Source organism: Trichomycterus rosablanca, chromosome 4, assembly GCF_030014385.1.
Source record: "Trichomycterus rosablanca isolate fTriRos1 chromosome 4, fTriRos1.hap1, whole genome shotgun sequence".
Taxonomy (NCBI): Eukaryota; Metazoa; Chordata; class Actinopteri; order Siluriformes; family Trichomycteridae; genus Trichomycterus; species Trichomycterus rosablanca.
The window spans coordinates 52678767-52694598 of NC_085991.1; the positions used below are offsets into that span (position 1 = coordinate 52678767).

Here is a 15832-nt window from a genome sequence, read left to right on the forward strand (position 1 = left end):
ATTCTTCCCTTAACACGGATCAGTCGTCCTGTCCCCTTTGCAGAAAAACAGCTCCAAAGCATGATGTTTCCACCCCCATGCTTCACAGTAGGTATGGGATGCAACTCAGCATTCTTCTTCCTCCAAACACGACGAGTTGAGTTTTTACCAAAAAGTTCCATTTTGGTTTCATCTGACCACATGATATTCTCCCAATCCTCTTCTGGATCATCCATATGCTCTCTGGCAAACTTCAGACGGGCCTGGACATGTACTGGCTTAAGCAGGGGGACACGCCTGGCACTGCAGGATTTGAGTCCCTCTCGGCGTAGTGTGTTACTGATGGTAGCCTTTGTTACTTTGGCCCCAGCTCTCTGCAGGTCATTCATCAGGTCCCTCTGTGTAGTTCTGGGATATTTTGCTCACCGTTCTCATGATCATTTTGACCCCATGGGATCGAGGGAGATTATCAATGGTCTTGTATGACTTCCATTTTCTTACAATTACTCCCACAGTTGATTTATTCACACCAACCTGCTTGCCTATTGTAGATTCACTCTTCCCAGCCTGGTGCAGGTCTACAATTTTCTTCCTGGTGTCCTTCGACAGCTATTTGGTCTTGGCCATGGTTGACTGTTTGAGGCTGTGGACAGATGTCTTTTATACAGATAACATTGTCAAACAGGTGCCATTAATACAGGTAACGAGTGGAGGACAGAAGAGCTTCTTAAAGAAGAAGTTACAGGTCTGTGAGAGCCAGAAATCTTGCTTGTTTGTTATTGACCAAATACTTATTTTCCACCATAATTTACAAATAAATTCTTTAAAAATCCTACAATGTGATTTCCTGGATTTTTTATTTTTATTTTGTCTCTCATAGTTGAAGTGTAGCTATGATGAAAATTACAGACCTCTCTCATCTTTCTAAGTAGGAGAACCTGCACAATCAGTGGCTGACTGAATACTTTTTGGCCCCACTGTTTATATATATATATATATGTGTATATATACTGTATATGTGTGTGTGTATATATACAGTGTATCACAAAAGTGAGTACACCCCTCACATTTCTGCAAATATTTCATTATATCTTTTCATGGGACAACACTATAGACATAAAACTTGGATATAACTTAGAGTAGTCAGTGTACAGCTTGTATAGCAGTGTAGATTTACTGTCTTCTGAAAATAACTCAACACGCAGCCATTAATGTCTAAATAGCTGCAACATAAGTGAGTACACCCCACAGTGAACATGTCCAAATTGTGCCCAAATGTGTCGTTGTCCCTCCCTGGTGTCATGTGTCAAGGTCCCAGGTGTAAATGGGGAGCAGGGCTGTTAAATTTGGTGTTTTGGGTACAATTCTCTCATACTGGCCACTGGATATTCAACATGGCACCTCATGGCAAAGAACTCTCTGAGGATGTGAGAATTGTTGCTCTCCACAAAGATGGCCTGGGCTATAAGAAGATTGCTAACACCCTGAAACTGAGCTACAGCATGGTGGCCAAGGTCATACAGCGGTTTTCCAGGACAGGTTCCACTCGGAACAGGCTTCGCCAGGGTCGACCAAAGAAGTTGAGTCCACGTGTTCGGCGTCATATCCAGAGGTTGGCTTTAAAAAATAGACACATGAGTGCTGCCAGCATTGCTGCAGAGGTTGAAGACGTGGGAGCCTGTCAGTGCTCAGACCATACGCCTCACACTGCATCAACTCGGTCTGCATGGTCGTCATCCCAGAAGGAAGCTGACGCACAAGAAAGCCCGCAAACAGTTTGCTGAAGACAAGCAGTCCAAGAACATGGATTACTGGAATGCCCTGTGGTCTGACGAGACCAAGATAAACTTGTTTGGCTCAGATGGTGTCCAGCATGTGTGGCGGCGCCCTGGTGAGAAGTACCAAGACAACTGTATCTTGCCTACAGTCAAGCATGGTGGTGGTAGCATCATGGTCTTGGGCTGCATGAGTGTTGCTGGCACTGGGGAGCTGCAGTTCATTGAGGGAAACATGAATTCCAACATGTACTGTGACATTCTGAAACAGAGCATGATCCCCTCCCTTCGAAAACTGGGCCTCATGGCAGTTTTCCAACAGGATAACGACCCCAAACACAACCTCCAAGATGACAACTGCCTTGCTGAGGAAGCTGAAGGTAAAGGTGATGGACTAAACCCAATTGAGCACCTGTGGGGCATCCTCAAGTGGAAGGTGGAGGAGTTCAAGGTGTCTAACATCCACCAGCTCCGTGATGTCATCATGGAGGAGTGGAAGAGGATTCCAGTAGCAACCTGTGCAGCTCTGGTGAATTCCATGCCCAGGAGGGTTAAGGCAGTGCTGGATAATAATGGTGGTCACACAAAATATTGACGCTTTGGGCACAATTTGGACATGTTCACTGTGGGGTGTACTCACTTATGTTGCCAGCTATTTAGACATTAATGGCTGTGTGTTGAGTTATTTTCAGAAGACAGTAAATCTACACTGCTATACAAGTTGTACACTGACTACTCTTAACTTATATCCAAGTTTCATGTCTATAGTGTTGTCCCATGAAAAGATATAATAAAATATTTGCAGAAATGTGAGGGGTGTACTCACTTTTGTGATACACTGTATATACAGTATATATATATATATATATATATATATATATATATATATATATATACAGTGTATCACAAAAGTGAGTACACCCCTCACATTTCTGCAGATATTTAAGTATATCTTTTCATGGGACAACACTGACAAAATGACACTTTGACACAATGAAAAGTAGTCTGTGTGCAGCTTATATAACAGTGTAAATTTATTCTTCCCTCAAAATAACTCAATATACAGCCATTAATGTCTAAACCACCCGCAACAAAAGTGAGTACACCCCTAAGAGACTACACCCCTAAATGTCCAAATTGAGCACTGCTTGTCATTTTCCCCCCAAAATGTCATGTGATTTGTTAGTGTTACTAGGTCTCAGGTGTGCATAGGGAGCAGGTGTGTTCAATTTAGTAGTACAGAACTCTGTGAGGATCTTAAAAGACGAATTGTTGCCCTACATGAAGATGGCCAAGGCTACAAGAAGATTGCCAACACCCTGAAACTGAGCTGCAGCACAGTGGCCAAGATCATCCAGCGTTTTAAAAGAGCAGGGTCCACTCAGAACAGACCTCGCGTTGGTCGTCCAAAGAAGCTGAGTGCACGTGCTCAGCGTCACATCCAACTGCTGTCTTTGAAAGATAGGCGCAGGAGTGCTGTCAGCATTGCTGCAGAGATTGAAAAGGTGGGGGGACAGCCTGTCAGTGCTCAGACCATACGCCGCACACTACATCAAATTGGTCTGCATGGCTGTCACCCCAGAAGGAAGCCTCTTCTGAGTCTCTACACAAGAAAGCCCGCAAACAGTTTGCTGAAGACATGTCAACAATGACATGGATTACTGGAACCATGTCCTATGGTCTGATGAGACCAAGATTAATTTGTTTGGTTCAGATGGTCTCAAGCATGTGTGGTGGCAATCAGGTGAGGAGTACAAAGATAAGTGTGTCATGCCTACAGTCAAGCATGGTGGTGGGAATGCCATGGTCTGGGGCTGCATGAGTGCAGCAGGTGTTGGGGAGTTACATTTCATTGAGGGACACATGAACTCCAATATGTACTGTGAAATACTGAAGCAGAGCATGATCCCCTCCCTCCGCAAACTGGGTCGCAGGGCAGTGTTCCAGCATGATAATGACCCCAAACACACCTCTAAGACGACCACTGCTTTATTGAAGAGGCTGAGGGTAAAGGTGATGGACTGGCCAAGCATGTCTCCAGACCTAAACCCAATAGAACATCTTTGGGGCATCCTCAAGCGGAAGGTGGAGGAGCGCAAAGTCTCGAATATCCGCCAGCTCCGTGATGTCATCATGGAGGAGTGGAAAAGCATTCCAGTGGCAACCTGTGAAGCTCTGGTAAACTCCATGCCCAGGAGAGTTAAGGCAGTTCTGGGAAATAATGGTGGCCACACAAAATATTGACACTTCAGGAACTTTCACTAAGGGGTGTACTCACTTTTGTTGCCGGTGGTTTAGACATTAATGGCTGTATATTGAGTTATTTTGAGGAAAGAATAAATTTACACTGTTATATAAGCTGCACACAGACTACTTTTCATTGTGTCAAAGTGTCATTTTGTCAGTGTTGTCCCATGAAAAGATATACTTAAATATCTGCAGAAATGTGAGGGGTGTACTTACTTTTGTGATACACTGTATACACATACATACATACTCACACGCACTCTCTCTCACACACACACACACACACACACACACACATATTTACAGCAGGTTGACTGGTTTATTGAGGATCAGGTTCAAATCAGTAGTACTGGACTAGAACCAGTCAGAAGGTCGCTGGTTCAAGCACCACCACTGTCAAGTTGTCACTGTTGGGCCCCAGAGTGAGGCCCTTAATTCCTCAATTGCTCGTGCTGCATTTGGTCCCAGTTGTGTGAATGAAATCTACCTGGCAGAACAGGACCTTGTTTTTTGGATGGCAGCCACTGAAGTTTTAAGTCTGTAAAGCTTGATTGACTGTAGACAGCCGCTCTGTTCAGGTCAATCCAGTCCAGTGTAGCTTTGATCTCTTGTTGCTGCCGCTTTTCCTCCTTTGATCTTTGCTCTTTGATCTTGTGTGTGTTTGTTGCTCCTGTATTAATAATAAAGTCGATGTTTCTTCTCTCAGGGTTTTGGGACCTGCAGTTACATTCCGCGTGAAGCCCAACATCAGCAACATCAGCACAGCACTGCTGGCTAGAATAGCAGGTACACACACACACACACACACCTACACACAAACATACATGTGTATATACACACATATACAGACATATACACACATACACACACATACACATGTATACACACATATACACATGTATATACACATACACACACACACATACACACACACACATATACACACATACACATGTATATACACATACACACACACATATATACACACACACACATATACACACACATACACATGTATATACACATACACACACACACATATACACACACACATATACACACACATACACATGTATATACACATACACACACACACACATATACACACACATATACACATGTACTGTATATACACATACACACATATACACACACAAATACATGGACACATATGTACATACCCTCATACACATACACTATATTGCCAAATGTATTCACTCACCCATCCAAATGATTGAATTCAGGTGTTCCAATCACTTCCATGACCACAGGTGTATAAAACCGAGCACCTGGACATGCAGACTGCTTCTACACACATTAGTGAAAGAACGGGTCGCTCTCAGGAGCTCAGTGAATTCCAGCGTGGTACCATGATGCCACCTGTACAACAAGTCCAGTCGTGATTGGGAACTACAGCAACTCAGCCACCAAGTGGTAGGCAACATAAAATGACAGAGCGGGTCAGCGGATGCTGAGGTGCGCAGAGGTCACCAACTATCTGCACTACAGACCTCCAAACTTCATGTGGCCTTCAGATTAGCTCAAGAACAGTGTGTAGAGCTTCATGGAACGGGTTTCCATGGTCGAGCAGCTGCATCCGAGCCTCACATCACCGAGCGCAATGCAGAGCGTCGGATGCAGTGGTGTAAAGCACGCCGCCACTGAACTCTAGAGCGGTGGAGACGTTTTCTCTGGAGTGACGGATCACGCTTCTCTGTCTGGTGATCCGATGGACGAGTCTGCGTTTGGCGGTTGCCAGGAGAACGGTACCTGTCTGACCGCATTGTGCCGAGTGTAAAGTGTGGTGGAGGGGGGATTATGGTGTGGGGGTGTTTTTCAGGAGTCGGGCTCGGCCCCTTAGTTCCAGTAAAAGGAACTCTTAATGCTTCAGCACACCAAGAGATCTTGGACAATTTCATGCTCCCGACTTTGTGGGAACAGTTTGGGGATGGCCCCTTCCTGTTCCAACATGACTGTGCATCAGTGCACAAAGCACAAGCTCCATAAAGACGTGGATGAGCGAGTCTGGTGTCCTGACCTCAACCTGATAGATAGAACACCTTTGGGATGAATTAGAGCGGAGACTGTGAGCCGGGCCTTCTCGTCCAACATCAGTATCTGACCTTACAAATGCGCTTCTGGAAGAACGGTCAAAAATTCCCATAAACACACTCCTAACCCTTGTGGAAGCCTTCCCAAGAGAGGTGAAGCTGTTATAGCTGCAAAAGGGTGGCGACATCACACACATACATAGATACATATGTACATACCTGCATACACATACATACACTACACACACATACACACACACATAGATACATATGTACATACCTGCATACACATACATACACTACACACACACACATAGATACATATGTACATACCTGCATACACATACATACACTACACACACATACACATACATAGATACATATGTACATACCTGCATACACATACATACACTACACACACATACACATACATAGATACATATGTACATACCTGCATACACATACATACACTACACATACATACACATACATAGATACATATGTACATACCTGCATACACATACATACACTACACACACATACATACATACATAGATACATATGTACATACCTGCATACACATACATACACTACACACACACACATAGATACATATGTACATACCTGCATACACATACATACACTACACACACACACATAGATACATATGTACATACCTGCATACACATACATACACTACACACACATACACATACATAGATACATATGTACATATCTGCATACACATACATACACTACACACACATACACATACATACAGTAGATACATATGTACATACCTGCATACACATACATACACTACACACACACACATAGATACATATGTACATACCTGCATACACATACATACACTACACACACACACATACAGTAGATACATATGTACATACTGTACCTGCATACACATACATACACTACACACACATACACATACATAGATACATATGTACATACCTGCATACACATACATACACTACACACACATACATAGATACATATGTACATACCCGCATACACACATACATACACACACACACACACACATACACACATACACATACATAGATACATATGTACATACCTGCATACACATACATACACTACACACACATACACATACATAGATACATATGTACATACCCGCATACACACATACATACACACACACACACACACACATACACATACATAGATACATATGTACATACCTGCATACACATACATACACTCACACACACACACACACATACACACATACACATACATAGATACATATGTACATACCCGCATACACATACATACACACACACACACACATACACATACACACATACACATACATAGATACATATGTACATACCCGCATACACATACATACACACACACACACACACACACACATACACACATACACATACATAGATACATATGTACATACCCGCATACACATACATACACACACACACACACATACACATACATAGATACATATGTACATACCTGCATACACATACATACACTCACACACACACACACACACACACATACACACATACACATACATAGATACATATGTACATACCCGCATACACATACATACACACACACACACATTTACATACATATACACACAAACTTAGATACACACATACACACACACATGAACACACACACACATACATATACACACAAACTCAGATACACAGACACACACACACACACACACACACATACACACATACGTATATTCATGTATTTGAAGTTGAAGTTTTCTGTTATTGTTAGTGTTGGCATGGTGGCTCGGTGGGTAGCACTGTCGCCTCACAGCAAGAAGGTTCTGGGTTTGATTCCCAGGTGGGGGCGGTCCGGTTCCTTTATGTGTGGAGTTTGCATGTTCTCCCACGTGTCTGTGTGGGTTTCCTTCTACAAGACAGAAGGCCTGCAGTCAGTGATTGTGGTGCGTGTGTGCATATGTGTGTGTTTGACCTGTGATGGACTGTCAGGGTTTTTTGCCTATTGCCCAGTGAATCAGACCCACCGCGACCCTGACCAGGATGAAGTGGTGATAAAAAGACAATGAATGAATGTTAGTCTTAGTTGGCAAATATTGCACACAGAACCATTTCAGAAGAGTTGGGACAGTGTGTAAAAAGCACTGATTTCTAAGTGTGTGTGTGTGTGTGTGTGTGTGTGTGTGTGTGTGTGAGAGAGTGTGTGTGTGTGAGTGAGTGTGTGTGTGTGTTTGTGTGTGAGAGTGAGTGTGTGTGTGAGTGAGTGTGTGTGTGAGTGTGTGTGTGTGTTTGTGTGTTGCGAGTGCTAATCAGACTAAAATGTCACATTAAATGCTAAATCAACATCATCAGCCTCCCACGAGCCGCCGAGAGACGCTAGACTCCGAACGCCTCTGCTCTCAGACGCCCCTCTGTCGCTTTGATGCTCTTCTGCGCTTTGGCAGGTTCTCCTACAGCTCCTATGGCCACTCTCTGAATACCAGAGTACACCGTATGGCTAAAAGTATTTGGACACCTGACCGTGAGCTTGTCGGACGTCCAGTTTCAAGAACAAACTGTATTAAATTAGAGTGACGTCTGTGTGACTTTTCACAAGACTTTAGAGTGTGTCTGTGGGGATTTGTCTAAACCACCGGCAACAAAAGTGAGTACACCCCTAAGAGACTACACCCCTAAATGTCCAAATTGAGCACTGCTTGTCATTTTCCCTCCAAAATGTCATGTGACTCGTTAGTGTTACTAGGTCTCAGGTGTGCATAGGGAGCAGGTGTGTTCAATTTAGTAGTACAGCTCTCACACTCTCTCATACTGGTTACTGAAAGTTCCAACATGGCACCTCATGGCAAAGAACTCTCTGAGGATCTTAAAAGACGAATTGTTGCGCTACATGAAGATGGCCAAGGCTACAAGAAGATTGCCAACACCCTGAAACTGAGCTGCAGCACAGTGGCCAAGATCATCCAGCGTTTTAAAAGAGCAGGGTCCACTCAGAACAGACCTCGCGTTGGTCGTCCAAAGAAGCTGAGTGCACGTGCTCAGCGTCACATCCAACTGCTGTCTTTGAAAGATAGGCGCAGGAGTGCTGTCAGCATTGCTGCAGAGATTGAAAAGGTGGGGGGTCAGCCTGTCAGTGCTCAGACCATACGCCGCACACTACATCAAATTGGTCTGCATGGCTGTCACCCCAGAAGGAAGCCTCTTCTGAAGTCTCTACACAAGAAAGCCCGCAAACAGTTTGCTGAAGACATGTCAACAAAGGACATGGATTACTGGAACCATGTCCTATGGTCTGATGAGACCAAGATTAATTTGTTTGGTTCAGATGGTCTCAAGCATGTGTGGTGGCAATCAGGTGAGGAGTACAAAGATAAGTGTGTCATGCCTACAGTCAAGCATGGTGGTGGGAATGCCATGGTCTGGGGCTGCATGAGTGCAGCAGGTGTTGGGGAGTTACATTTCATTGAGGGACACATGAACTCCAATATGTACTGTGAAATACTGAAGCAGAGCATGATCCCCTCCCTCCGGAAACTGGGTCGCAGGGCAGTGTTCCAGCATGATAATGACCCCAAACACACCTCTAAGACGACCACTGCTTTATTGAAGAGGCTGAGGGTAAAGGTGATGGACTGGCCAAGCATGTCTCCAGACCTAAACCCAATAGAACATCTTTGAGGCATCCTCAAGCGGAAGGTGGAGGAGCGCAAAGTCTCGAATATCCGCCAGCTCCGTGATGTCGTCATGGAGGAGTGGAAAAGCATTCCAGTGGCAACCTGTGAAGCTCTGGTAAACTCCATGCCCAGGAGAGTTAAGGCAGTTTTGGGAAATAATGGTGGCCACACAAAATATTGACACTTCAGGAACTTTCACTAAGGGGTGTACTCACTTTTGTTGCCGGTGGTTTAGACATTAATGGCTGTATATTGAGTTATTTTGAAGGAAGAATAAATTTACACTGTTATATTAGCTGCACACAGACTACTTTTCATTGTGTCAAAGTGTCATTTTGTCAGTGTTGTCCCATGAAAAGATATACTTAAATATCTGCAGAAATGTGAGGGGTGTACTCACTTTTGTGATACACTGTATACACACACCTGCATATATACACACACACCTACATATATACACACACCTACATATATACACACACCTACACACATATACATGCATACATACACACACCCACACACACACCTACACACATATCTACACCTACACACACCTATACACACACCTACATATATACACACACCTACATATATACACACACCTACACACATATACATGCATACATACACACACCCACACACACACCTACACACATATCTACACCTACACACACCTATACACACACCTACATATATACACACACCTACATACAGTATGTATAGGTGTGTGTATATATGTAGGTGTGTATATATTTGCAGGTGTGTGTATATATGTACAGGTGTGTGTATATAAGTAGGTGTGTGTAGGTGTGTGTATGCATGTATATGTGTGTAGGTGTGTGTATATATGTAGGTGTGTGTGGAGGTTTGTGCATGTGTGTGTGTAGGTGTGTGTAGTTGTGTGTTTGCATGTATATGTGTGTAGGTGTATGTGTGTAGGTGTGTGGAGGTTTGTGTATTTGTGTGTAGGTGTGTGTATATATGTAGGTGTGTGTTGGTTTTGGTGTGTGTAGGTGTGTGTTGGTGTGTGTGTAGATGTTTGTGCGAATGTAGTTATATGTATGTGTGTGTGTGTGTGTAGGTGTGTGTTTACATTTTTTGTGTGTGTAAGTGTGTGATAACAGCGCTTGTATGGTTTTTTTTTTTCAGAGCGCAAAAGTTAAGAGAAAGTCTCACACACACACACTCACACACTCACACACACACACACACACACACACACTCACACACACACACTCACACACACACACACACACACACACACACACACTCACACACACACTCACACACTCACACACACACACACACACACTCACACACACACACTCACACACACACACACACACACACACACACACACTCACACACACACACACCGAGTGTGAGAACTTTTTAAGTGCTGATGGATAAAAGCTGGAACTAAATGAGTAAATGTAAAACCTGGGGAATGAAAATTGCACTCCGCTCTCCTCCGGCGGCCTCCCCCGCGTCTCCCTCTAATTGGAGCGCAGCGACGCCGCCAGATTAGCATGGAGCGCGTTCGTGCGCGCACACACACACACACACACACACTACGCGCTTGACCTTCACTTCTGCAAACACTTGTCAAAATGCCAGCCGTAATTACCCGCCACTCTCCGGTAGGCTAATGGCCGGCGTGCACCTGACTCCCGGTGACTCACCGTCTCGCAGCCGCCGCCGGCCGGACCCCCGTGTAGGTGTCGCCGCACCCGCTGTACGGTTTCGGGCGACCCTTCGGCTCGTTTACCCACATGCAGCGCTGGCACACGTTGCGCCCGTGCCACCTTAAAGTTCATTGTTCATTCACTTATTTTGTTCAGGTCCTGGAACCTGAAAAGCCCTTCCCTAAACTGTTTATTTTATATATCAGATTTGAGCACGTAAAAGGGTAACACCCTGGACGGGTTGCCAGTTCATCACAGGGCACACACACACACACACACACACACTTCAGTATCTCCAATTCACCTCACCTGCACGTCTTTGGACTGTGACAGGAAACCCACACAGACACGAGGAGAACATGCAAACTCCACACAGAAAGGACCCGCACCGCTCCACCTGGGAATTGAACCCATGACCTTCTTGCTGTGAAGCGACAGCACCACCCACTTTTAGTTCCATCACACAATATTACACAATATTACTGTCAGTTCTGCTCAGGACGGTTGAATTGGAACGAGGTCGTGATCGTGCTATATACGGAGGGGGGGGGGAGTAATATTCGGGTGTCAGGACCCGCTGTGACCCTGACCGTGAGCGTAAATAACCGTGGTATTTCAGGTCGGGTCTGATTGTGTAGGTTTATTTTGGTAACGGCGACTCTGAGGTGGTGGTGAGAGTGATTTAGGCTGGGTGAGGACTGTAGTGTCGGGGCGACCTGTTCCTCTTAGAAACACTGCAGGGGTTCCGCTTCATCTCGTCCTCACAGAGACACAATCACCAAGGACAATGTGTGTGTGTGTAGGTGTGTGTTGGTTTTGGTGTCTGTGTAGTTGTGTGTGTGTTTAGGTTTGTGTGTGCATAGGTGTGTGTGTGTGTGTGTGTGTGTGTGTGCAGATGTGTATATATGCAAGTGTGTTTAAATTTGTGTGTGTACGTAGTTGTATGTGTGTGTTGGTTTTGGTGTGTGTGTGTGTGTAGGTGTGTGTGTAGGTGTGTGTATATATGTAGGTGTGTGTGTAGGTGTGTGTATATATGTAGGTGTGTGTTTGCAGGTGTGTGTGTGTTGGTGTAGATATGTGTGTGTAGGTGTGTGTAGGTGAATGTATATATGTAGGTGTGTAAAGGTGTGTGTGTGTGTGTGTGTGTGTATAGCTGTGTGTAGGTGTGTGTATATATGTAGGTGTATATAGGTGTGTGTGTGTGTGTTGGTGTAGATATGTGTGTAGGTGTGTGTATATATGTAGGTGTGTGTATCTATGTAGGTGTGTGTGTTGGTGTAGATGTGTGTGTAGGTGTGTGTGTGTGTGTTGGTGTAGATATGTGTGTAGGTGTGTGTATATATATGTAGGTGTGTGTATGTAGGCGTGTGTTTAGGTTTGTGTGTGTGTAGGTGTGTGTATATATGTAGGTGTGTGTATGTATGTAGGTGTGTGTGTTGGTTTTGGTGTGTGTGTAGGTGTGTGTATGTATGTAGGTGTGTGTGTTGGTTTTGGTGTGTGTGTAGGTGTGTGTATGTATGTAGGTGTGTGTTGGTTTTGGTGTGTGTTTAGGTGTGTGTATATGTAGGTGTGTGTGTGTTGGTTTTGGTGTGTGTGTAGGTGTGTATGTATGTAGGTGTGTGTGTTGGTTTTGGTGTGTGTTTAGGTGTGTGTATATATGTAGGTGTGTGTGTTGTTTTGGTGTGTGTTTAGGTGTGTGTGTGTAGGTGTGTGTATGTATGTAGGTGTGTGTTGGTTTTGGTGTGTGTGTAGGTGTGTGTATATATGTAGGTGTGTGTTGGTTTTGGTGTGTGTGTAGGTGTGTGTATATATGTAGGTGTGTGTTGGTTTTGGTGTGTGTGTAGGTGTGTGTATATATGTAGGTGTGTGTGTTGGTTTTGGTGTGTGTGTAGGGGTGTGTATATATGTAGGTGTGTGTGTTGGTTTTGGTGTGTGTGTAGGTGTGTGTATATATGTAGGTGTGTGTGTTGGTTTTGGTGTGTGTGTAGGGGTGTGTATGTATGTAGGTGTGTGTGTTGGTTTTGGTGTGTGTGTAGGTGTGTGTATATATGTAGGTGTGTGTGTTGGTTTTGGTGTGTGTGTAGGGGTGTGTATATATGTAGGTGTGTGTGGGTTTTGGTGTGTGTGTAGGGGTGTGTATATATGTAGGTGTGTGTTGGTTTTGGTGTGTGTGTAGGGGTGTGTATATATGTAGGTGTGTGTGTTGGTTTTGGTGTGTGTGTAGGTGTGTGTATATATGTAGGTGTGTGTGTTGGTTTTGGTGTGTGTGTAGGGGTGTGTATATATGTAGGTGTGTGTTGGTTTTGGTGTGTGTGTAGGGGTGTGTATATATGTAGGTGTGTGTGTTGGTTTTGGTGTGTGTGTAGGTGTGTGTATATATGTAGGTGTGTGTGTTGGTTTTGGTGTGTGTGTAGGGGTGTGTATATATGTAGGTGTGTGTGTTGGTTTTGGTGTGTGTGTAGGGGTGTGTATATATGTAGGTGTGTGTGTTGGTTTTGGTGTGTGTGTAGGGGTGTGTATATATGTAGGTGTGTGTGTTGGTTTTGGTGTGTGTGTAGGGGTGTGTATATATGTAGGTGTGTGTGTTGGTTTTGGTGTGTGTGTAGGGGTGTGTATATATGTAGGTGTGTGTGTTGGTTTTGGTGTGTGTGTAGGTGTGTGTATATATGTAGGTGTGTGTGTTGGTTTTGGTGTGTGTGTAGGGGTGTGTACAGTGTATCACAAAAGTGAGTACACCCCTCACATTTCTGCAAATATTTCATTATATCTTTTCATGGGACAACACTATAGAACTAAAACTTGGATATAACTTAGAGTAGTCAGTGTACAACTTGTATAGCAGTGTAGATTTACTGTCTTCTGAAAATAACTCAACACACAGCCATTAATGTCTAAATGGCTGGCAACATAAGTGAGTACCCCCCACAGTGAACATGTCCAAATTGTGCCCAAAGTGTCAATATTTTGTGTGACCACCATTATTATCCAGCACTGCCTTAACCCTCCTGGGCATGGAATTCACCAGAGCTGCACAGGTTGCTACTGGAATCCTCTTCCACTCCTCCATGATGACATCACGGAGCTGGTGGATGTTAGACACCTTGAACTCCTCCACCTTCCACTTGAGGATGCGCCACAGGTGCTCAGTTGGGTTTAGTCCATCACCTTTACCTTCAGCTTCCTCAGCAAGGCAGTTGTCATCTTGGAGGTTGTGTTTGGGGTCGTTATCCTGTTGGAAAACTGCCATGAGGCCCAGTTTTCGAAGGGAGGGGATCATGCTCTGTTTCAGAATGTCACAGTACATGTTGGAATTCATGTTTCCCTCAATGAACTGCAGCTCCCCAGTGCCAGCAACACTCATGCAGCCCAAGACCATGATGCTACCACCACCATGCTTGACTGTAGGCAAGATACAGTTGTCTTGGTACTTCTCACCAGGGCGCCGCCACACATGCTGGACACCATCTGAGCCAAACAAGTTTATCTTGTTCTCGTCAGACCACAGGGCATTCCAGTAATCCATGTTCTTGGACTGCTTGTCTTCAGCAAACTGTTTGCGGGCTTTCTTGTGCGTCAGCTTCCTTCTGGGATGACGACCATGCAGACCGAGTTGATGCAGTGTGCGGCGTATGGTCTGAGCACTGACAGGCTGACCTCCCACGTCTTCAACCTCTGCAGCAATGCTGGCAGCACTCATGTGTCTATTTTTTAAAGCCAACCTCTGGATATGACGCCGAACACGTGGACTCAACTTCTTTGGTCGACCCTGGCGAAGCCTGTTCCGAGTGGAACCTGTCCTGGAAAACCGCTGTATGACCTTGGCCACCATGCTGTAGCTCAGTTTCAGGGTGTTAGCAATCTTCTTATAGCCCAGGCCATCTTTGTGGAGAGCAACAATTCTATTTCTCACATCCTCAGAGAGTTCTTTGCCATGAGGTGCCATGTTGAATATCCAGTGGCCAGTATGAGAGAATTGTACCCAAAACACCAAATTTAACAGCCCTGCTCCCCATTTACACCTGGGACCTTGACACATGACACCAGGGAGGGACAACGACACATTTGGGCACAATTTGGACATGTTCACTGTGGGGTGTACTCACTTATGTTGCCAGCTATTTAGACATGAATGGCTGTGTGTTGAGTTATTTTCAGAAGACAGTAAATCTACACTGCTATACAAGCTGTACACTGACTACTCTAAGTTATATCCAAGTTTCATGTCTATAGTGTTGTCCCATGAAAAGATATAATGAAATATTTGCAGAAATGTGAGGGGTGTACTCACTTTTGTGATACACTGTATATATGTAGGTGTGTGTGTTGGTTTTGGTGTGTGTGTAGGGGTGTGTATATATGTAGGTGTGTGTGTTGGTTTTGGTGTGTGTGTAG

The 15832-nt window shown here is 44.4% G+C and overlaps 1 protein-coding gene across 3 annotated transcripts in view; it reads left to right on the plus strand.

Moving 5' to 3' along the window:
• ptprn2 (protein tyrosine phosphatase receptor type N2) overlaps positions 1-15832 on the plus strand; it is a 259239-nt gene that overhangs the window by 102571 nt on the left and 140836 nt on the right. For all 3 annotated transcript variants that reach the window (XM_062994511.1, XM_062994512.1, XM_062994513.1), the window contains exon 11: positions 4708-4787. In XM_062994511.1, coding sequence (XP_062850581.1) covers positions 4708-4787 — 80 coding nt within the window. The remainder of the gene's footprint in view (positions 1-4707; positions 4788-15832) is intronic.